Raw genomic sequence first — 22,775 nt, 5'->3', positions numbered from 1 at the left:
GCTGGGCTTTGACTCATTTAGACTGGGACAGATGACATGATCAGAGCACAGATGAGTTGGGTAGCCAGGATCCCATGGTGGAAAGCGTTGTCCATCATGCTGCATTTTGAATTTTATCCAGAAGAAAATGGAGAGCTGTGGAAAGAATGTAAGGCAGAAAATACCCACTGTCAGGTGTGTGGAAGCTATCATGGAGGCAGATGAGGTTGAGAGTATAAAAAATTGAGAACAATAAAAACCATTTCTGACAAACGTTAAGGTACTTTTCATCTTGGGTCCGCTCTCATTGCCCGTTTGATGTGGCCACAGCACAGTGGATTTGTTCTGAGATGCTCCATTATCAATAATGGTATTTCGCTCTTGTCATATTGTCTGCATAACCAAACAGTCATACCACAAGGGCTTGTTTTAGACAGAAAAGGTGAAGCAAATCCTTTTGGTTCATAAGGAGGTTAATCAACTTAAGAACAGAAAATTGTATAGTGAAAATGAGGTACTTAAACTTTGGGAAAATGTTCCTTTGCCGAATGACCTTGCTGAATGTTCTTGCCAGAAGACGCACTTCATTAATTGTGCTGAGAAGAAAGTATTACTCTTATCAGGACTTTCTTAAGGATATTCAGTGGATGTGTGTGTGTTTGTGTGTGTTTACTGTAAGTTTTGTAGGTCTTTTGCATCTAATAAGCTATTCAGTTTCCACCATGCAGAGGCGGGGCAGTTGCCCCCAAATGCAAACTGAACACAGTACACGATGATGTAACTATGAGATGAGTAGATTCTTGGCACACAGTAGGCCATTTTAAAGATATTTGAGCATTTATTAATGTAGATATACTTTATTGATAATCATGATTAGAGTCTGTGCAGTTTATGTGCCTACATATATATGCTTTAGAAATACAGATAAAAGAATTTTTATACACTGGCCAACTAGCATTTATATATCTACCATTACATTTTTTGTACCTCTATAGTGCCAAATTCAGACTTCTAATTAGTACTATTATTAGTAGTAATGCTTACATTATGTTACTCCAATAAATCTTTTATCCTGAAACCTTATAAGGGCAATATAATATTTATTAGTTTCAGTGCAGTTCAGTTGCTCAGTCGTGTCCGACTCTTTGCAACCCCATGAATCGCAGCAAGCCAGGCCTCCTGGTCCATCACCAACTCCTGGAGTTCACTCAAACTCATGTCCATCAAGTCAGTGATGCCATCAGCCATCTCATCCTCTGTTGTCCCCTTCTCCTCCTGCCCCCAATCTCTCCCAGCATCAGAATCTTTTCCAATGAGTCAACTCTTCTCATGAGGTGGACAAAGTACTGGAGTTTCAGCTTTAGCATCAGTCCTTCCAAAGAACACCCAGGACTGATCTCCTATAGGATGGACTGGTTGGATCTCCTTGCAGTCCAAGGGACTCTCAAGGGTCTTCTCCAACACCATAGTTCAAAAGCAACAATTCTTCACTGCTTAGCTTTCTTCATAGTCCAACTCTCACATCCATACATGACCACTAGAAAAACCATAGCCTTGACTAGATGGACCTTTGTTGGCAAAGTAATGTCTCTGCTTTTGAATATGCTATCTAGGTTGCTCATAACTTTCCTTCCAAGGAGTAGTGAAGTGAGTGAAGTTGTTCAGTCGTGTCCGACTCTTTGCAACCCCATGGACTGTAGCCTCCCAGGCTCCTCTGTCCATTGGATTTTCCAAGCAATAGTACTGGAGTGGATTGCCATTTCCTTCTTCAAGAAGTAAGCGTCTTTTAATTTCATGGCTGCAGTCACCATCTGCAGTGATTTTGGAGCCCAAAAAAATAAAGTCAGCCACTGTTTCCATTGGTTCCCCATCTATTTCCCATGAATTGATGGGACCAGATGCCATGATCTTTATTTTCTGACTGTTGAGCCTTAAGCCAACTTTTTCACTCTCCTCTTTCACTTTCATCAAGAGGCTGTTTAGTTCCTCTTCACTTTCTGCCATAAGGGTGGTGTCATCTGCATATCTGAGGTTATTGATATTTCTCCTGGCAATCTTGATTCCAGCTTGTGCTTCTTCCAGCCCAGCGTTTCTCATGATGTACTCTGCATATAAATTAATTAAGCAGGGTGATAATATACAGCCTTGACATACTCCTTTTCCTATTTGGAACCAGTCTGTTGTTCCATGTCCAGTTCTAACTGTTGTTTCCTGACCTGCATATAGGTTTCTCAAGAGGCAGGTGAGGTGGTCTGGTATTCCCATCTGTTTCAGAATTTTCCACAGTTTATTGTGATCCACACAGTCAAAGGCTTTGGCATAGTCAATAAAGCAGAAATGAATGTTTTTCTGGAACGCTCTTGCTTTTTCCATGATTCAGCGGATGTTGACAATTTGATCTCTAGTTCCTCTGCCTTTTCTAAAACCAGCTGGATTAGTTTGCAGAGCTTCAAATCAATCATAGGTATCGTTTACTTTGTGATGTGTTCTAAAAATATTTAGTAGCAAGCTAGAAAATATGCCATGATATTAGGTATTTGCTTTTAGGCGCTAGAACAGAAGCCCTATGGAAATGGGATTTTCATCTGTGTTGTTCAATATTTGATCTCCTGTGCCTAGAACCTAGTTTTACATGAATAACACTAAAGGTCTTTAATATTTATTTACGTTTGGGACTTCCTGGTGGCTCAGCAGTAAAGAATCCACTTACCAATGCAAGAGACAGTGGGTTTTTTTTGTTTGTTTGTTTGTTTTTTGATCCCTCTGTTGGGAAGATCCCCTGATGAAGGAAATGGCAACCCACTCCAGTTCTTGCCTGGGAAATCCTGAGAGCTTGCTAGGCTACAGTCCATGGGCTTATAAAAGAGTTAAACATGAGTTAGTGACTAAACATAACAACAACATGCTTATAAAGGATATGCTAGTTGTATACCTATTAAACGAAAAGAAAAATCATTCATAATCCATTTCCCTCTGAGAAAATGCATGTAAAGATTTGGTAAATATGTATTTGTATGTGTGCATGCTCATACATGCAAGCCAGTGTATACAGTCTTTTCACAAACCTTTATTAAATAGATGGCCCAAGGACTGATCTGAATGGAAGGTGAACGTTTAAGAGCTCTCAGCCATGGCTAGGATCTCTAATTTCGTTCCAGAAGTTTATGAAATAATCAGTATAGGTACTCTTGAGAGTCTTGAAAACCAGTCTTAAAAGGTCATTTATTGAGAGGCAGGAGACAGATTTCACTGATTTGGTTTTTGCTCTGTAGCGCCACAAAAGTATACTTAAAGCTTGAAATAATCCTGCATCAGGTTGCCTTTTAAATTGTGGGTACACAACTGGTCTTTGTTTTCTTGAATGCAAAATGGAAATAATATCTGTCTTACTGGGTCGTGTGAGACTCAAAAATGTAATTTACATTAACAATGCCGGCTATTACTGTTATTCACAAATAGGTCATTTTTCTGTATTTCAGTTTTGCAAATACAGAATAAAGATCAAATTCAGTGTAGTCTTTTCCCCCTTACAATATCATACATCCAGAAAGAGCATAGTAAAATTTAAAGAGTATTATTAGGGACTTCCCTGGTGTTACAGTGGATGAGAATCTGCCTGGCAGGGCAGGGGACATGGGTTCGATTCCTGGTCCAGGAGGATCCCATATGCGATGGAGTGACTAAACCCATTGGCCCCAAATACTGAGCCAGTGCTCTAGAGCCTGAGGGCCACAGCTGCTGAAGCCTTGTGGGCCCGAGAGCCCATGCTTAGCCAAAAAAGAACTGCCGTGTGAGAAGCCTGTACACCGCACCTAGAGAATAGCCCCCACTCACCTCAGCTAGAGAAAAGCCTGCATGAAGCAATGAAGACCCAGCACAGCCAAATTAGTTAATTCTTTAATTAAAAATAAAAAGTATTATGGAGATTTCATTTTAATGTGACAAATACAGGAATTTTGGTAACACGACTTTTCACATGTGGTGGTTTAATTCCCACACTTAGAGTATATTTAGGGAACTGAGATTAATTCAACAAACTCTCAATACGCAGCCTGTGGACAGACAATGTGTCGCCTGCACTGTGGTCGCCACTAGCTCAAGGTAGCACTGAAATCTAAATTCAACAATCAATTAAAACAATTCCGTTCTTTATTCAAATACCAGCCACATCTCACGCTCTAAATAACTGTGTGTGGTTAATAGCACTGTATTAAACAGTGCAATGTACAGAAAATTTTTATCATTGCAGAATATTATACTGGTCAGGACTGAGAGAAAAGTCTTGTTTTTACTGCTTTTTGAAAAGAGCCAGAAGTTTGAAATAAGATGTGCTTGTATGCTCAGTCGCTGAGTCGTGTCTGACTCTTTGTGACCCCTGGGATTGCCAGGCTCCTCTGTCCATGGGACTTTGTGGGCATAAGTACCGGAGCGGATGGCCATTTCCTTCTCCAGGTGATCTTCCTGACTCAGGGACTGAACTCACATCTCTTGTGTCTTCTGCGCTGGCCAGAAGATTCTTTACCACTGAGCCACCTGGGAAACCTCGATATGTTGATTATACTATGTGATAAACTGCTTGAGAAGCCTGACAAATTTCTGCAAATTGAACCAGTATAAAAACTGGAAAAACCAAATTACCAGAGTGTTTTCTTGTGTGATAACTTCAGAATTTTAATTTATGTTATTAGCTTTGAATATTTCATTTTAATAGAGGACGGGAAATAATGGCAATAACACTACCGTTTTCATTATCTGGAATGCTAGTGTTTGAAAATAAAATTAACTGGAGCAGAGACGGAAATTGAACATGTACCAAGACAGATTTGCTAATAATTGAACCTTGAGACTGGAATTAAATGTATCTATTAGAATAGAACCTTTAAAATCATTGTTTCAAGAAATGGAGTATCCATATCAGAATACAATGAAAATAAGGTGTTTGAAGAATTTGTTAGTTATAAACAATATTCAATTTGACTAATGTTAATTATTTTTGTACTTAAAACTTTGCAGAGAAGAATGTTTATATATATGTGTATATATACATATATATAAAGTCATCATAAAAGCAGAAAAATGCCGTCAGAGTACAGTTTAATTATTCCCAATAAAATTAATAGACTCTAATTGCCATGCTTATTTTTCATTTTATTTTGTACTTTGTTGTACCTTGTAATATATATTATATGTGTATAGCTATATATGGGTCTGTGGACATAAATGGCATATGTGCAGGTGTATACTCTTCACTTTTGTGGGGAAATTTTTAAAGAAGCATAACCTTGGGCAAGTCAGAGAATGTGTGAATTTGGGTGTCAATCACATGATCTTCAGAACTAAATATTGACCACTTGAGGCAAAACAAAGACACCTTGCTTTTATACCTAGCTTCACGTACAGTTCCAATTGCGAAGAGAAAGTTTTGCCAGTGATTGGATGGGTTAAAACGGGCTTTGTTAAAGGGAAGTAGGCTTTTGAGCCTCTTCTTCAGAGGCTATTACTGCTAAAGAGACTTGTGGATTTCCATTTACCATCTCACTTCATGAGATGCTGTAGGCAGGAAACCAGGCTTGCTATGTTCATTTGCCATTTGCAATCTCCTGTTTTCTGTACAACCCTCAGCACAAACTGCTTAAAAGGAAAAGGACTTTTCTTCAGGGAAGTGTACTTTCTGAGAGATGAGTAAGTACTGGGTAAGACCTACAGCCAAATTTAGGGACAGGAAAAAAAATTTTACAGGGTAGAGTACAGATGTAAAAATAACCTCTGTGAAGACAGATTGAGGCCCTATGACCTGTTTTCAAAATATTAAATGAAAAAATAAACATTTTCATCAAGTAAGAAAAAGTGGGCTGATCTAAGGGAAAAGGTTAGGGCAAGAACCATCCCAAGGGTTTTAATGCAATACCTTGAGATTTAGTAGTAGTCCAGCTCTCTCTCTATTTTTTTGTTGTTGTAAAGTAATTGTGAAAAAGGCCTTTGACATTTTATTTGTTTTCTCTGATGCAGCCTATAAATCTTTGCAAAAAGTACACATTTTACCTCTCAAATTTAGCTGAACTTGGGCTTAAGGAAAATTGGATTCGTTCTTCCTTATAAGTTGTCATATATGCCCATAATTTCTTTTTAAATAACTTTTCACTTCTTTTATATGTGAAATTAAGGTGCAATTCAAAGCATCATACAACTTTTAGTTTATAACATATCATGAATTGCAAATGGCAAATGGTCCTTTTGTCTAGCAGAAACAATTTTAGTAGAGTAACATGTTTCTTGACCAAAAGTAGTATTAAATTTAAATTATACATTTGTGTTATGTTCAGTATGTACATTACATACAAGAAAGGCAAGCAGAAAACTGATACTCATGTTCTCCAAAGTTTCGTGTTCAGTATTATGAAAACTGATACTGAGATACCATAACCTTCGTTTTATAAATAAAGATGATCATAAATGAAAAGATGTAAATGAAAATGGATACTTTTTGTCTTTCTTCCAGATGAATGTGACAACACACACTTTTTATTCTTTCTTATTTTGTGCTGAGTTGCGGTGTAAAAGAATTAAATGTAACTTATTAAATCAGTGCCATAAAGGGGGAGCACGGAAGAGAGGATTAGCTCTTCATGCAGGATGAGTTAGGTCATAGTTTATCCAACCATAATTCAAGTGCTGTATTCTCCAAGTCTGGAAGTTATGGCCATGTGAAGGATCAGTGCCAAAATGTCTTTTATCATAGACTGAAACTGCTTATTCCTGCAGCTCATGAGGCTTTAGATGGTTAGTTAGAAGTAGTCAGGTATTTTCTTTTTAAAGCTCAGGATTGTCTTCTATTCTCTGCCCTTGGTTTATAAAAGTGACCATATTACTTTGCATTAGCTATACAGTGACACTTTGTCAAGGGGGGAAATCAATTTATAATGTATGTATGTGTATATGTATATATATGTGTGTGTGTATATCTTTTTCAAAATGGTAAACAGAAGTAGCATTAACGTGAAGCATAGAGTTATATTTGAAATAAGGCTTTGGTAAAAATGAAAGATGTAAAGCACTGGTTTTCAAACTGTGGGTTGTGGCCCATAATGAATTCAACTTAAGGGGTCTTTGACAAAAGAATTTTAAGAATGAAATAGAAGAGAATAGGTTAGCAGTGGAAGGAAAATATTGGCACGTGTAGGAAACCTCCTAGTGTGTGTGTGTATTTGTGCTGGATTAAGATGTAAATTGTTTTCCTTACTTTTTCTTCCTATTGGCCTTGAACAAAAATAGTCTGTAAGCTTAGTGTAGACTAAAGAGGACAAATTTGCTAGTTATGAAACTCTGGCAATTAATTTCACTAAGGTTGTTTCTCATCTGTAAAATGGTAATAATGCAGTCTCCTTCACAGGGTTAATGGGAGAGTTAAGTAAGACAATGTTTCATGTTCAAGTGCCCAGCGTGGTTCCTGGGCATATCACACAGTCAGTAAGTGACACATTTTCTTAGTAGTAACCTTGTGATTACTAAACTAACTTCTGACTTTTCATAATGCATGAAATTGTATTCCTGGATATCTTGACATGGCTGAAGGAAATGACAGGTATTTTATCAAAGTTACACATGGAAGGAAATAAACTAGAGCAACAGATGTCATTAGGTTGAGGTGTGCTGGTGAATGACAGATGAATGACAGGCTTTTAGACTGTATTTGGTTAAGGTTATTCCTTCTGTTCCAGTAACTCCTGGTTGATTAGGAACCATGTAACCATTCGCCCCATTAGCCATCTCACCCTCATACTTTTCATATGACCAAACAGACCTCAGAGGATGATCGGGGTTTACCTTGTCAGATGCATATGGTCTTGTTTCAGAGGCTTCTCTCGTAAGACGGAACTATTTATTGTGAAAAGGTTTCAGCTTATTTATCATCATCCAGATAATCTGCAGTCATTAGCTCTTATGAGTACACATTCAAGTTCACTACCCTTGTCTTGGAATAGGCACAATGAATAGGTGTCAGAAATAAAGTATGGACCGCATTTAAACTGCAGTTGTGTAGTCTTACTTCGCTAATTAAATGTGTCATGTTTATCCAGGTGTTTTGTATGTTCTTTTTCTCTTACCCACGGGAAGATTCCTTGATGGCAAAAAGGATGTCTTTTGCATGATTGGACATAAATGCATGTTTTTATGTACGAATGATACCTGGTTGTCAGTATATAAATCGTATTGTGACAGATTCACACATCCTCAGCTTTTTTTTTTTTTAATTTTAATGAAAGACCGTTTTTCAGTCTTCCAAATGATTTACAGCTGTCACTGCCTAAAGTGGAGAAAGGTGGAATAGGAAAGTAGTGCTTCATGCTTTGGATTCTGTCCACCAGCCAACCCTGGGCAACAGAATTCTGACCCACATACCCTCCAGTGAGTCTGCAGAGCAGCCTAGTGTCCCTGAATGCCGAAGAACTCTCCATTGCTTAAAAGAGTCATGGAATGTCTGTCTCCGTTGTACTAGTACCAGAGGTCTGGGTTGTTTGATGCCTAAGAAATATACAGTTCTTTATATGGTCTATGCATTCATTATCTCTCCATTTCCTTTTTTTGTTTGTTTGTTTGAGAGCACTGTGAATTTCTTTAAGTATGTAAAGACAAATCATTTTTTTTCCAGGTCTGAAAATGAATAAAGGTGCCATCACCCCTCCTCGTACTTCTCCAGCAAGCACGTGTTCCCCGGAAGTAATCCACCTGAAAGACATAGTCTGTTACCTGTCTCTCCTTGAAAGAGGAAGACCTGAGGATAAACTGGAGTGTATGTGCTTCTCCATTGGATTTACTTGTCATGATTGGGGTGGGGGAAGGGCCGGATATTGACAAACCTAAAATTGTTTCTACTAGGGTTGCCTACATTCTTATTAAATGAAGTGACCTTGGTTATTAGTAATAAAAAATCCTCCAACTGAAAATCAGACAGTTAAAAGATACTAAGAATCTATCAATTTTAGGTTATTATTGATCAAAGTCTATTTATTTCTGAGTATTTGAGTATGTTCATCAATTGACCTATTTTTTTTAACTTGCTCAGTTTGTTAACCAGGTTAATGTTGAAAAGTATCTTTTGTGTTCTTTTAAAAAAAAAACAAAACGCTTACTTCTAATATATAAAAGATCTTCTCATTGGTCAGAAAGAGGGTTCAGTTCATTATACACAGTCCATCTGAGCCTTTCTCTTTGGAAATCTTCATTGAAAGCTTCTGCACTAAGTTTCTTCGCTAGGAACAAATAATTTCTTAAATGCCAAATATGAGAGTTTCATTTCTAGAAACTAGCTCTGAATATTATAATTAAAAAATAGCTATTTTCCTTCTAGCATGTAGCAGGCATTTCTGATAGAGAATTTCAATCTAGTTGAAAGGAAATGTGATCTCTTTAATAAAATACAGTTACTGAGCTCTCTCTGGTGGCGGACTGTACTCATTGCAAGGCAGGAATATACTTTTTTTTAAACCTTTACTGTAAGCCCAATCATTTAATAATCTATTCTGTCTCTAAAGTCCTTGCTAAATAGAGAGCTGGTGGTTTGTTCGGTAATCTGATTAGCCTGGTTATATTAGATAGCATTAAAATGAATTAAACATTCTTGCTAGCTACTGGGATGATAGTAAAGACAATGAATCCTAAATTTGATATTTTAAAATCAAATATAGAATATTATGACAGCTCAGAACTATGATTAGGTAGCATGATTGGTTAAATTTAATGATAACTTTTAAAATAATATTCCTGTTACTAATAAAGAATTTAATATATGATTATTTAAGTCACACCTGCTTTGGTTATGAATAAACCATATTAACATCATTCTTTAAATACATATTTATTAGTTCTAAATGTTGAATATTTGCATTTCAAGATTTATTTGTATTCCTAAGAACCTGTAGAAATCTCTCTCATTCCAAAATAAATATTAATGTTTAGTGAATTTCTATTGAAGTAAAGGCCAGCGAGAAAGTTTTCTCAGGTGTTATCAGGGCCAGGTTTGGGATGATTTTAAAAATCCAAAGACAAATATTCTATTCCAGGTCTGAGAATGAATAAAGACAGCATTACTTCTCCCAAGACAGTCTTTGTGGTCCAGTTTAATTATTTTTAGGTCAACTGGAAGTATTTTGTTTTTAAGGTAGAATTCTTAAGAGCTATGTTTTGGTATGTTTTAAGTTCTCTGTTTGAATCTTTGAATCTGTAGTCTTTGTCCGCTATTGCAAGGCAGAATGTTAACCCAGGAATGATTCAAAAACATTTGATGAATCAAGTCAAACCTGATCTGCCGCTTACCTTTCTTCAGTGTTATCACTCCCCTTCTCTCTGTTCTTTTTGTTTTCCAGCTCTTTTTTGAGCTTATAACATTCAGCTACATTTTCTTTTTGTCTTAACCATATCTTTAGCTTTTCCTCATAGACAGACCTGTTAGCTCCTGACATTACTGCTGTGGTTTTCACCAGGTCTGGAAAGTAAATGCATTTCAGTTTCAGAAGCACATGAAGGTACCAGCTATATTGTGGTTTTCCTCTCTACCGTCCTCAAGTTTGGAGGACCTTAACCTGGTTCTTACTCATCTGGAGCTTCTGTTTATGTCTGTTTCTTAAATGCCAGTGTTTGGCTCCTTGCTCTGCCAATTAAATCAGAAACATTTCTTTCATGTACTTCCCTAGCCATGTACTTGTACATTTTCCCTTTTACAATTGCACATTTACAAATTCCTATATGCAGGTCAGGAAACAACAGTTAGAACTGGACATGGAACAACAGACTGGTTCCAAAGAGGAAAAGGAGTACGTCAAGGCTGTATATTGTCACCCTGCCTATTTAACTTATATGCAGAGTACATCATGAGAAACGCTGGGCTGGAAGAAGCACAAGCTGGAATCAAGATTGCTGGGGGAAATATCAATCACCTCAGATATGCAGATGACATCACCCTTATGGCAGAAAGTGAAGAGGAACTAAAAGCCTCTTGATGAAAGTGAAAGAGGAGAGTGAAAAAGTTGGATTAAAGCTCAACAGTCAGAAAATGAAGATCATGGCATCTGTTTCCATCACTTCATGGGAAATAGATGGGGAAACAGTGGAAACAGTGTCAGACTTTTTTGGGGGGGGCTCCAAAATCACTGCAGATGGTGACTGCAGCCATGAAATTAAAAGACGCTTACTCCTTGGAAGAAAAGTTATGAGCAACCTAGATAGCATATTCAAAAGCAGAGACATTACTTCGCCGACTAAGGTCCATCTAGTCAAGGCTATGGTTTTTCCTGTGGTCATGTATGGATGAGAGAGTTGGACTGTGAAGAAAGTTTAGTGCCGAAGAATTGATGCTTTTGAACTCTGGTGTTGGAGAAGACTCTTGAGAGTCCCTTGAACTGCAAGGAGATCCAACCAGTCCATCCTAAAAGAGATCAGCCCTGGGTGTTCATTGGAAGGACTGATGCTAAAGCTGAAACTCCAGTACTTTGGCCACCTCATGCAAAGAGTTGACTCATTGGAAAGGACCCTGATGCTGGGAGGGATTGGGGGCAGGAGGAGAAGGGGACGACAGAGGATGAGATGGCTGGATGGCATCACAGACTTGATGGATGTGAGTCTGAGTAAACTCTGGGAGTTGGTGATGGACAGGGAGGCTTGGCGTGCTGCAATTCATGGGGTCGCAAAGAGTCGGACACGACTGAGCAACTGAACTGAAATGAACTGAACATTCATATGTTGTATTACAGTTACAGATTCTGAAAAGTTTTTCAATAAGTTTTTTAAAAAATATAATGGTTGTTAATTGGTGTGCCTGTGTACTTAGTCACTCAGTTGTGTCCGATTCTTTGCGACCCCATGGACTGTAGCCCCCCAGGCTCCTCTGTCCATGGGATTTCCCAGGCAATAACACTGAAGTGAATTGCCATTTCCTTCCCCAAGGAATCTTCCCAACCCAGGAATCGAAACAGCATCTCCTGCAGCTCCTGCACTGTGGGTGGATTCTTTATCATTGAGCCAGCAAGGAAACCCCTGGTAGTTAATTTAATACATACTTATTTCCGAAATGGTTATGACTTATTAAACACAATATATTCTAGAGAGAAGAAACTAAGAAAATTAAAATTAACACAAAAGTGGATATGATGAAGCACCTGATATAATTAACTTTTGCAGCTGAGTGTTGTTTTAGAATCTCAGTTTTCAAGTAGCTAAGTAATAAAGCAGTAGAGACACATTGCCTTAGGTCAGAGATTCTTGAACTTTATCACGTGTAAGAATCACCTGCAGGACTTATGAACACACTTAATGGGCCTCAACTCTATTCATTCAGCAGGCTTGGAATGGGATTTTAGAATTTTCAGGTCATGCTTATGTGGCAGGAACCACATTTTGAGAAGCATTGGTTTATGCAATTCCTTTTGTCTAATGAAAATACTTAACACACACACATACACAGACACACAATTCACCTGAAACTACAATTGTTTCTTGGAATTGTCTGTGACAGTATTTGATATGCTTTCCCTGGATCATTAGAGAAGGAAATGGCAACCCACTCCAGTATTCTTGCCTGGAGAATCCCATGGACAAAGGAGCTTGGCAGGCTACAGTCCATGGGGAGTCGGACACGACTAGGTGACTTTCACTTCACTTGCCTGGGTTATTACACAAATGAATGGGACTGTTTTAAATTTCTTCCCCCCACAAAACAATCTTTTATAGATCTATTCAGTGATTGCTGCCACTTCTAATCTCTCCACCTCTCTTCTCTGCCAGGCATTTACAAAATGTTTAGAAGAAAGCATTTTTTTTTTTTCCCATTGAAAGGAAACTGATAAACCAAAGCTCTTGAACTTTCCCCTGATTACATCATTTTCAACTTGCTTTCCATCACTAGTCTTTAACTCAACGCTAATGCCCAAATGTGGGCTTTCCAGGTACTGAGACCACCCTCGCCGCCCTCCCCCCACCAATCAATACAAGGTATTTATTCACCTGCTCCCACGCACCCTTGGAAAGTAGGTGTGCATGCATGTGTGTGCATGTCCTCAAGTTGTGGAGGAATTCTATTTTTATGTGTCCTCGTTGGCACAAGTTACCAACCATCCAGACGCATAGATGAGAACATTATGCCAGGGCCAACTTGCCCTCTTTCCCTTAAGCCCACGACAGTGCTTTATGGAGAGTCATTCAGTATATCCTTCTTAGAGTCTCCTTACATTCCTCAAATCTGTGACTTCACCTCCATTTTATTTCAGCCACTCACTTTTGTTGCTACACCCTAAAACCTGTAGGGCTTCCCAGGTGGTGCTAGTGGTAAGGAACCTGCCTGCCAATACAGGAGACAGAAAAGATGCAGGTTCGATCCCTGGAGGAGGGCATGGCAACCCATTCCAGAATTCTTGCCTGGAGAATCACATGGACAGAGGAAGCCTGGTGGTCTACAGTCATAAGGGCGAAAAAGGTCAGACACGACTGAGACAAATTAGCACACATGCGCGAGGCTTGTAATTTCCAAAGACTACTTTCATTCTAAAAATTTAAATTCTGGGGTTTTACTGGTACTACAGCCTGTGTTTACTTAACTTACTTTCCAACTTTTAATTTAAATATTTATAGCACAATTCTTGAGAACTTGGACCCTTCATTTCACTAATTGAATGAATCTTAGTTTTGACCCTTACTATCTAAGTGATCTGGGCACATATGTAAAACCTCTCAGGCCTTAGTTTCCTCAACTGTAAAACTGATATAATAATAGTGTCTATCTTGTATGTTCCTTTAAGAATTAAATGAACCATTATTTGCTAACATAAACTCCTTTACATTTCTGTGAATGTTAAGTGAAATAAAAATGAGAATTCTCACCCCTTGACCACTTCCTCTTGAGCTTGCCTGCACTTTTTGCATCTCCCACCCCATCACGTAAAGACTGATTCATAATCTGTGAGGTCAACCATTCCTTTTCACTTAGGTTCTGACAGTCCAGTTTATTTGCTAATATACCAAGCTGCCAGAGATACTGTGAAATACAAATACAGTTCAATGGATTATAACTCTACTCACAAACCTCAGCTGGCCTTCAGTGCCTTCAGAGTTTCTTTAATCATTGATTTTCCTCTAGTTAGAAGTTCATTTAGGTGTTTTGTTACTTCAAACACCTACTATGTAATCGTCATTTCACTGAGCTGTGAATTCTTGTAACTTCCTCTCATATTACCTAAATCGTGTCAGCTTTTACACCTGTGCTTTCCTCTTTCTTTTCTGACTCAGGATGAATGTGTGCCTTTGATCATTCCCTACTGAGTAACACAAAAGTGAGCCCTTAACTTAAGCATCCATATACAAATCCAGCTCCACAATTTGACCCCAACCTACTGGGCCCATCTTGCATTTGGCTTTGATTTGCATAAAAAGTCCCAGGCTCATGAATCTACTTTTTAGTCACTGGACAAACCCGGAGCTTCTCCAGCTTCATGCCTTTGCTTAAAATGTGCCTTCGCTAGATGTGTATATGTTTCCCACAGTATATTAGATCCAGTCTGTGCATACATGATAAGCTGCTTCAGTTGTGTCTGACTCTTTGCAACTCCGTGGACTGTAGCCCACCAGGCTCTTCTGTCCATGGGATTCTCCCACCAGGGAATCTTCCCAAACCCGGGACTGAGCTTGCATCTCTCATGTCGCCTGCATTGGCAGATGGGCTCTTTACCACTATCGCCATCTGGTATAGTCTGCACTTAAAGCCCTGCCCACATCATGAATTGTGTTGCCATCTCTAATTAAAGTATTTCACTCTCCTTCCTTGTACCCTTATGCTGGGCATAAATTCCCACTCTAGTACCTACCACTTGAGTCTGTGTATTTTTCAAAAGATAGATGCTTGATTAAGGATAGTTATATGGAACTGTAGACTATGGGTGCTTGACAAGAGAAAAATAATGGAAATTATTGAAGGTATCTCAGATAAACCATTATATCTACTACTGTGGGCAAGAATCCCTTAGAAGAAATGGAGTAGCCCTCATAGTAAACAAAAGAGTCCTAAATGTGGTACTTGGATGCAATCTCAAAAATGACAGAATGATCTCTGTTCATTTCCAAGGCAAACCATTCAATATCACAGTAATCCAAGTCTATGCCCCAACCAGTAATGCTGAAGAAGTTGAAGTTGAATGGTTCTATGAAGACCTACAAGACCTTCTAGAACTAATATCCAAAATAGATGTCCTTTCATTACAGGGAACAAGAATTCAAAAGTAGGAAATCAAGAAATGCCTGGAGTAACAGGCAGATTTGGCCTTGGAGTACAAAACAAAGCAGGGCAAAGGCTAATAGAGTTTTGCCAAGAGAATGCACTGGTCATAGCAAACACCCTCTTCCAACAACACAAAAGAAGACTCTACACATGGACATCACCAGATGGTCAATACCAAAATCAGATTGATTATATTCATTGCAGCTGAAGATGGAGAAGCTCTATACAGTCAGCAAATACAAGACTCGGAGTTGACTGTGGCTGAGATCATGAACTGCTTATTGCCAAATTTAGATTTAAATTGAAGAAAGTAGGGAAAACCGCTAGACCATTCGAGTATGACTAAATCAAATCCCTTACAGTTATACAGTGGAAGTGACAGATAGATTCAAGGGATTAGATCTGATAGAGTGCCTGAAAAACTATGGATGGAAGTTTGTGACATTGTACAAGAGGCAGTGATCAAGACCATCCCCAAGAAAAAGTAATGCAAAAGGCAAAATGGTTGTCTGAGGAGGCCTTATAAATAGCTGAGAAAGGAAGAGAATCTAAAGTCAAAGGAGTAAAGGAAAGATATACCCATTTGAATGCAGAGTTCCAAAGAATAGCAAGAAGAGATAAGAAAGCCTTCCTTCAAGGCCAAGAAACAGAGGAAAACAATAGAATGGGAAAGACTAGAGATCTTTTCAAGAAAATTAGAGATACCAAAGGAATATTTCATGCAAAGATGGGCACAATAAAGGACAGAAATGGTATGGACGTAACAGAAGCAGAAGATATTAAGAAGAGGTGGCAAGAATACACGGAGGAACTGTACAAAAAAGATCTTCATGACCCAGATAACCAAGATAGTGTGATCACTCACCTCGAGCCAGACATCCTGGAGTCAGAAGTCTTGTGGGCCTTAGGAAGCATCACTATGAACAAGCTAGTGGAGGTGATGGAATTCCAGTTGAGCTATTTCAAATCCTGAAAGATGATGCTGTGAAAGTGCTGCACTCAATATGCCAGCAAATTTGGAAAACTCAACAGTGGCCACAGGACTGGAAAAGGTCAGTTTTCATTCCAATCCCAAAGAACGTTCAAACTATTGCACAATTACACTCATCTCACATGCTAGTAAAGTAATGCTCAAAATTCTCCAAGCTAGGCTTCAATAGTACATGAACCATGAACTTCCAGATGTTCAAGCTGGATTTAGAAAAGGCAGAGGGACCAGAGATCAAATTGCCAACATCCGCTGGATCATGGAAAAAGCAAAAGAATTCCAGAAAAACATCTACTTCTGCTTTACTGACTACTCTAAAGTCTCTGGCTTTGTGGATCACAACAAGCTGTGAAAAATTCTGAAAGAGATGGGAATACCAGAGCATCTGATCTGCCTCTTGAGAAATCTGTATGCAGGTCAAGAAGCAACAGTTAGAACTGTACATGGAACAACATACTGGTTCCAAATCAGGAAAGGAGTACATCAAGGCTGTATATTGTCACCCTGCTTATTTAACTTATATGCAGAGTACATCATGAGAAATGCCAGACTGGAGGAAGCACAAGCTGGAATCAAGATTGCCGGGAGAAATATCAATAACCTCAGATACGCAGATGACACCACCCTTATGGCAAAAGGCGAAGAAGAACTGAAGAGCCTCTTGATGAAAGTGAAAGGGAGAGTGAAAAAGTGGGCGTAAAGCTCAACATTCAGAAAACTAAGATCATGGTATCTGGTCCCATCACTTCATGTTAAATTTATGGGGAAACAATGGAAACAGTGACACTTTGTTTTTGGGGACTCCAAAATCACTGTAGATGGTGACTGCAGCCATAAAATTAAAAGATGCTTGCTCCTTCTCAGAAAAGCTATTACCAACCTACACAGCATATTAAAAAGCAGAGACACTGCTTTGCCAACAAAAGTCTGTCTAGTCATAGCTATGGTTTTTCCAGTAGTCATATGGATGTGAGTGCTGGACCGTAAAGAAAGCTGAGCACCGAAGAATTGATGCTTTTGAACTGTGGTGTTGAAGAAATCTTTTGAGAGGCCCTTGGACTTCAAGGTGGTCCAACCAGTCCATCCTAAAGGAAATCAGTCCTGAATATTCATTGGAAGGACCGATGCTGAAGTTGAAACTCCCATACTTTGGCCACCTGATGCAAAGAACTGACTCTTAGGAAAAGACCCTGATTCTAGGAAAGGTTGAAGGTGGGGGAAACGGAGAAAACAGAGGATGAGATGGTTGGATGGCATCACCAACTCAATGGACATGAGTTTTAGCAAGCTCCAGGAGTTGGTGATGGACAGGGAAGCCTGGTGTGCTGCAGTCCATGGGGTTGCAAAGAGTTGGACTCCACTGTGCGACTGAACTGAACTGTTTGAAGTTATCAAATAATATTAATTTTACACATTTATTTAAAATACTTGCCATTCAGTTTTGAATTAGTGTTTATCAAATTATTGATGACTTAGCTAGAATAAGTTCTAAGTGAGCTTATAGTTAGTGAAAAGGAAATCAATACAAAAATATCCAGAAAATAGATAATTGACATACAGATAATGAGAACTACCCTGTACGTTAAAGTTACTGCTATGTCTAGAATCAATCTTGGAACTACTGAAAATTAACATTGAAAAGACCTTCAGTTCAGTTCAGTTCAGTTGCTCAGTCATGTCCAACTCTTTGCGACCCCATGAATTGCAGCACGCCAGGCCTCCCTGTCCATCACCAACTCCCGGAGTTCACTCAGATTCACGTCCATCGAGTCAGTGATGCCATCCAGCCATCTCATCCTCTGTCATCCCCTTCTCCTCCTGCCCCCAATCCCTCCCAGCATCAGAGTCTTTTCCAATGAGTCAACTCTTCGCATGAGGTGGCCAAAGTATTGGAGTTTCAGCTTTAGCATCATTCCTTCCAAAGAAATCCCAGGGCTGATCTCCTTCAGAATAGACTTGTTGGATCTCCTTGCAGTCCAAGGGACTCTCAAGAGTCTTCTCCTACACCACAGTTCAGAAGCATCAATTCTTCGGCACTCTGCCTTCTTCACAGTCCAACTCTCACATCCATACATGACCACTGGGAAAACCATAGCCTTGACTAGACAGACCTTAGTTGGCCAAGTAATGTCTCTGCTTTTAAATATACTATCTAGGTTGGTCATAACTTTTCTTCCAAGGAGTAAATGTCTTTTAATTTCACGGCTGCAAACACCATCTGCAGTGATTTTGGAACCCCCCCCCCAAAAAAAAAGTCTGACACTGTTTCCACTGTTTCCCCATTTCCCATGAAGTGATGGGACCGGATGCCATGATCTTCGTTTTCTGAATGTTGAGCTTTAAGCCAACTTTTTCACTCTCCTTAGACATCATCTAGTTAATCTTCCTGTATTGTCAATGAAAAATCTAAAGCCCAGAGAGGTTTATTATTATTTATACTATAAGTTTAGCTGGCTCTGACTAAAATGCATGATTTCTGACCTGCTGTGTGTCTGTTAGTCATTTTCATGTCTGACTCTGAAACCCTATGGACTGTAGTCCATCGGCTCCTCAGTCCATGGGATTTCCCAGTCAAGGATACTGGATTGGGTTGCCATTTCCTTCTCCAGGGGACCAACCCAAGTGTCCTGCATTGTAGGCAAATTTTTTACTGTCTTAGCCATCAAGGAAATCCCTCTGACTTGATGCTCTTTTTATTTTGCAAAGCTGCCTTTCCTTTTTTAGATTACTGTTTCTATTGTAGAAAATAGGAAAAAGTATAACACCATTACCTTAGATGCCAAAACTCTAAGTATTATTTTTGCCACTGCCCTTATGGTTTATTAAGTAGGTCTTGAAATACATAAAACAGTAAAAAATTAAGAGTTAAATAATTTCTGGCTTAAATGTCTTTTAAAATATAGACTGTAATCTTTAAAAACAATTTCCATAATAATATTTTCATATCAATAACATATTATGCAAAAAACAAAGACATATTCAATGCAAAGATAGATTAAAAACCTGAAAATCTTTTGGAAAACAAACTAATTCTAGATGAATTATCCTCATATTACATAATGTGCCTTTCCTTTGATCTTTTAACCAAATTCATGTGTGGGCACATAATTGTTTCTATATAAAGTGTAATTGCATGAGCATAAAAATAGAAAAAAAGTAGTTTAAATGAGTTTGTGATTTTGTAACAGGTACCCATCTTTGGAAGGTATCGTGTTGACAGAATAATTTTAATATTGAGCTTAAATTATTTTTGCACCTAAAATTCTATGTCCTTATATATTGGCTTTAAAAATAAAACCTATTGGTTCAATAATTCACTTGACCTTGGAGACTAATTGTATTTTTAAATTCTAACAGAAATAGGCTTATTATAATGTTTGAGGATAGGTATTAATTTTATCAATATTATTCAGACATGATTTTAGAACAGAAGGTATCTATAGGCTTTCTGCTGCTGTTAAGTCACTTCAGTCATGTCCGACTCTGTGTGGCCCCATAGACAGCAGCCCACCAGCCTCTCCCATCCCTGGGATTCTCCAGGCAAGAATGCTGGAGTTGGTTGCCATTTCCTTCTCCAATGCATGAAAGTGAAAAGTGAAAGTAAAGTGGCTCAGTCGTGTCTGACTCTTAGTGACCCCATGGACTGCAGCCTACCAGGCTCCTCCATCCATGGGATCTATAGGCTTACCAAGCCAAATAAGTTTCATCTTCCATAATGTTAATAACTGCCTTATTTTCTTTATTTGATTAGTTTTTCTATTCCTATATAACTAATTAATTTTCAAATCTTCCACCCTAAATTCTGGTTTAGAAACTTGTGCTCTTCATCCATTCCCTCACCTTTCATTGTTAGTTACCTTCCACTTTTATCTTCATTGCTCAATCTTTGAAATCACTATTTTTAGATGTTAGAGTTCCAAGACAGAACTTATAATATTGTTAAATCTTACAACTTGTTTTCTTGTGTCTTTTATTTGACATCTGAGACATCTACTATGGGCTTCCAAGGTGGCACAGTGGTAAAGAGTCAGCCTACCAAAGCAGGAGATGAGACACAAGAGACAGGGGTTTGATCCCTGGGTTGGAAAGACCCCCTGGAGGAGGAAACAACAACCCGCTCTGTATTCTTACGTGGGAAATCCCATGGACAGAGGACCCTGGCGCTCTACGGTCCACTGGGTCCCAAGGAGGTGGACATGACTGAGCACATCTTCTGCATCTATGATGCCTTTTTTTTTTTTAAACTCTTTGTAGCATAATTTGCACTTCACAGAGAATCCATTTTGTTCTCAACAGCATCCTTATTTACCTTTATTATTATTTCATAGCTTGAGACTTTCCTCTTAGTTATAAGATTCCCCTTCCTCCTTTCCTGCTTGCTGGTTTCTTCCAAAATACTTTGCCTTGATTTGAAACAACTGCTTGGTGCTTGTGGGTAGGTGGATGGGTGGGTGAGGTTTAAGCCTGACTCATGAGAGATGAGGAAGGGGGAGTTAACTTTTCTCAGTGTTCAGTGTATACACCTTCATGTGATTACAGTCTGTTTGGTATGATACACCTACCATCAGAATACCTGAACACCCTGAGCTCAGAGCCCCTGTGGTTTGACTGCTGTAAAGGTCAAAGGTCCAGTATACTATAGGTTAGGGGGGTTGGCATACCCTCAGGTCCAAGGTGTGAGGGGGTTGCACTGAAAGGACTAATTTCTCTTCATGAAAAATGTTAATTAGTTTCCCTTTCTGTGCGAATCTGTGCCCCCTCTTCACCACCAGCTTAAGTTTATATTCCTTAAGTTTCTCGGTCAGTCCCCATGTCTTTTCCAGGTTTTAAAATTTTATGATTCCTATTTCCCCTCACGTTTCCTTTCTACTTGTGGGTTTATGCCTGTTTCATCCCTAATTGTTGCCAGTGGACTTTCAATAGAAAGGTAACTTAAATGTACATGTTTAATATTTCATATTTTGCACGACCCCGCTACAATTTTAAATTAGGAAAGTGGACTTACTTTTGAAAATAGAAGTTTTAGAATTCCTCTGTCTCATCCAGGATCAAAGAAAATGTTTGTCTTTGATTTATACTTGATGAGATTTGGACTACTGGATACTTAGTGCTCAATATATGTATGTTATTTTTATTATTGCTATAATAACTAAAACTTGAATTTCTCCAGCTTTCTTCCCTGATGAATTTGAATTTGTAGACAGCAGTTAACTCCTGTTAATGTGTTTAGAAATCAACACTAAAAGTATACTAGGGCTTCTATTTCATTCAGTAGTGAAACTGTTTCCGAGTCCAAGCTTGCCCTGCTCGCCGCATGACAGGCCAGTGGATCTGAGAGAGGAGGTGTTGAGGCAAGGAAAATGACTTTATTTGGAAAGCCAGGTGACTGAGAAGATGGCAGGCTGCTGCCTCAAAATAAACTGTCTTATCAGGGTCTGGATGCCAGGTTCTTTTATAGATCAGAAACGGGGGGGAAGGTGAGGAAGCAAAGTAAAACAGCTATTAATTTTGCAAACATTTTCTAGAATGGCAAGCCTCTGGCAGGGGATGTGTTAATTTCTCCCTTCCTGCCAATTACAGGTGGACCTCTTTCTGAACAAAGGTGCTTTAACAGTCAGGTAGAGGGGCAGCATTCTCTGAGGCAGCCCGTTCTGTATGATAATAATAACAAAAGCAACTAAAAGCAAGTCAAAGAAACAGTTCCAACATGGAGTCACAATTGGCTTCTTTTCTGCAACAAAGTGTTTTCAGATCAACTTTCCTGCTCAAAACAACTAGAACATTTAAACTCTATATTTAAAAAAAAAAAAAAAAAACCTGTTTGTAAACTTATTAAGACAATGTTGTCCAACTTGTGGGTCAATTTCGTGGGAGTGGGGAGCCAGGTTTTTGCCAATATTTTTAAACTGTAATTTCTTAGATGCCTGAGAGGCTGAAAGGTAAAGAGCTTTGGTAGACAGATCTTGGGGGAAAACCTTGAATTCTGGAGTCTTTCTAGTAAGTGTATTATGCTTCTAAGTGCGATTTAAATTTCCAATTTCTTTATAATGGATAACTTTGAGTACTTTATTATGATCAACTACTCATACATCTTCCTTTTCTGAAGCATCTGCTTGACTTTTTTGCCTTTCTTAAATGCAGTTTTTTTAAAATTACTGAGCTATATGGTCTGTTCATAATATTCTAGAAACAAGTCCTTTGCTATATAGATGTGTGTTCTGAAAATATTTTTTCAGATCTGCAGCTGACTTATTTTATTAATAGTCTTTTTTTGATGAACAGAAGTTCTAATTTTGATGAATTTTAATTTAACTACTAAAAAATACAATCTTTGATGGTTCATATTGGCTTATGTTGATTTATGAAGATGTTGTCCTATCTTTTCTTCTAGAATTTTTAAAGCTCTGCCTTCATGTAATTCAATTTGAGCTTAATGTTCATACTTGGTGTGAAGTAAGGGTCATGGTGATTTTTTAGTATGAATATCCGTCCAGCTGTTCCATCATTTTTTGTAAAGACTTTTCTTTCTTTTTTTTTTTTTAATTTTTA

At 38.5% G+C, this 22,775-nt stretch overlaps 1 protein-coding gene across 1 annotated transcript in view; it reads left to right on the top strand.

The window, feature by feature from the left end:
- Positions 1-22,775, top strand: part of DGKB (diacylglycerol kinase beta) — a 796,797-nt gene that overhangs the window by 145,380 nt on the left and 628,642 nt on the right. The window contains exon 5 of the mRNA XM_052638442.1: positions 8,630-8,770. Within this exon, the coding sequence (XP_052494402.1) occupies positions 8,630-8,770 (141 nt within the window). The remainder of the gene's footprint in view (positions 1-8,629; positions 8,771-22,775) is intronic.

This window comes from Budorcas taxicolor, chromosome 4 (assembly GCF_023091745.1).
Source record: "Budorcas taxicolor isolate Tak-1 chromosome 4, Takin1.1, whole genome shotgun sequence".
Taxonomy (NCBI): Eukaryota; Metazoa; Chordata; class Mammalia; order Artiodactyla; family Bovidae; genus Budorcas; species Budorcas taxicolor.
Note: the sequence above shows the minus strand (reverse complement) of the source record. Positions and strands in the feature narration are given on the sequence as shown.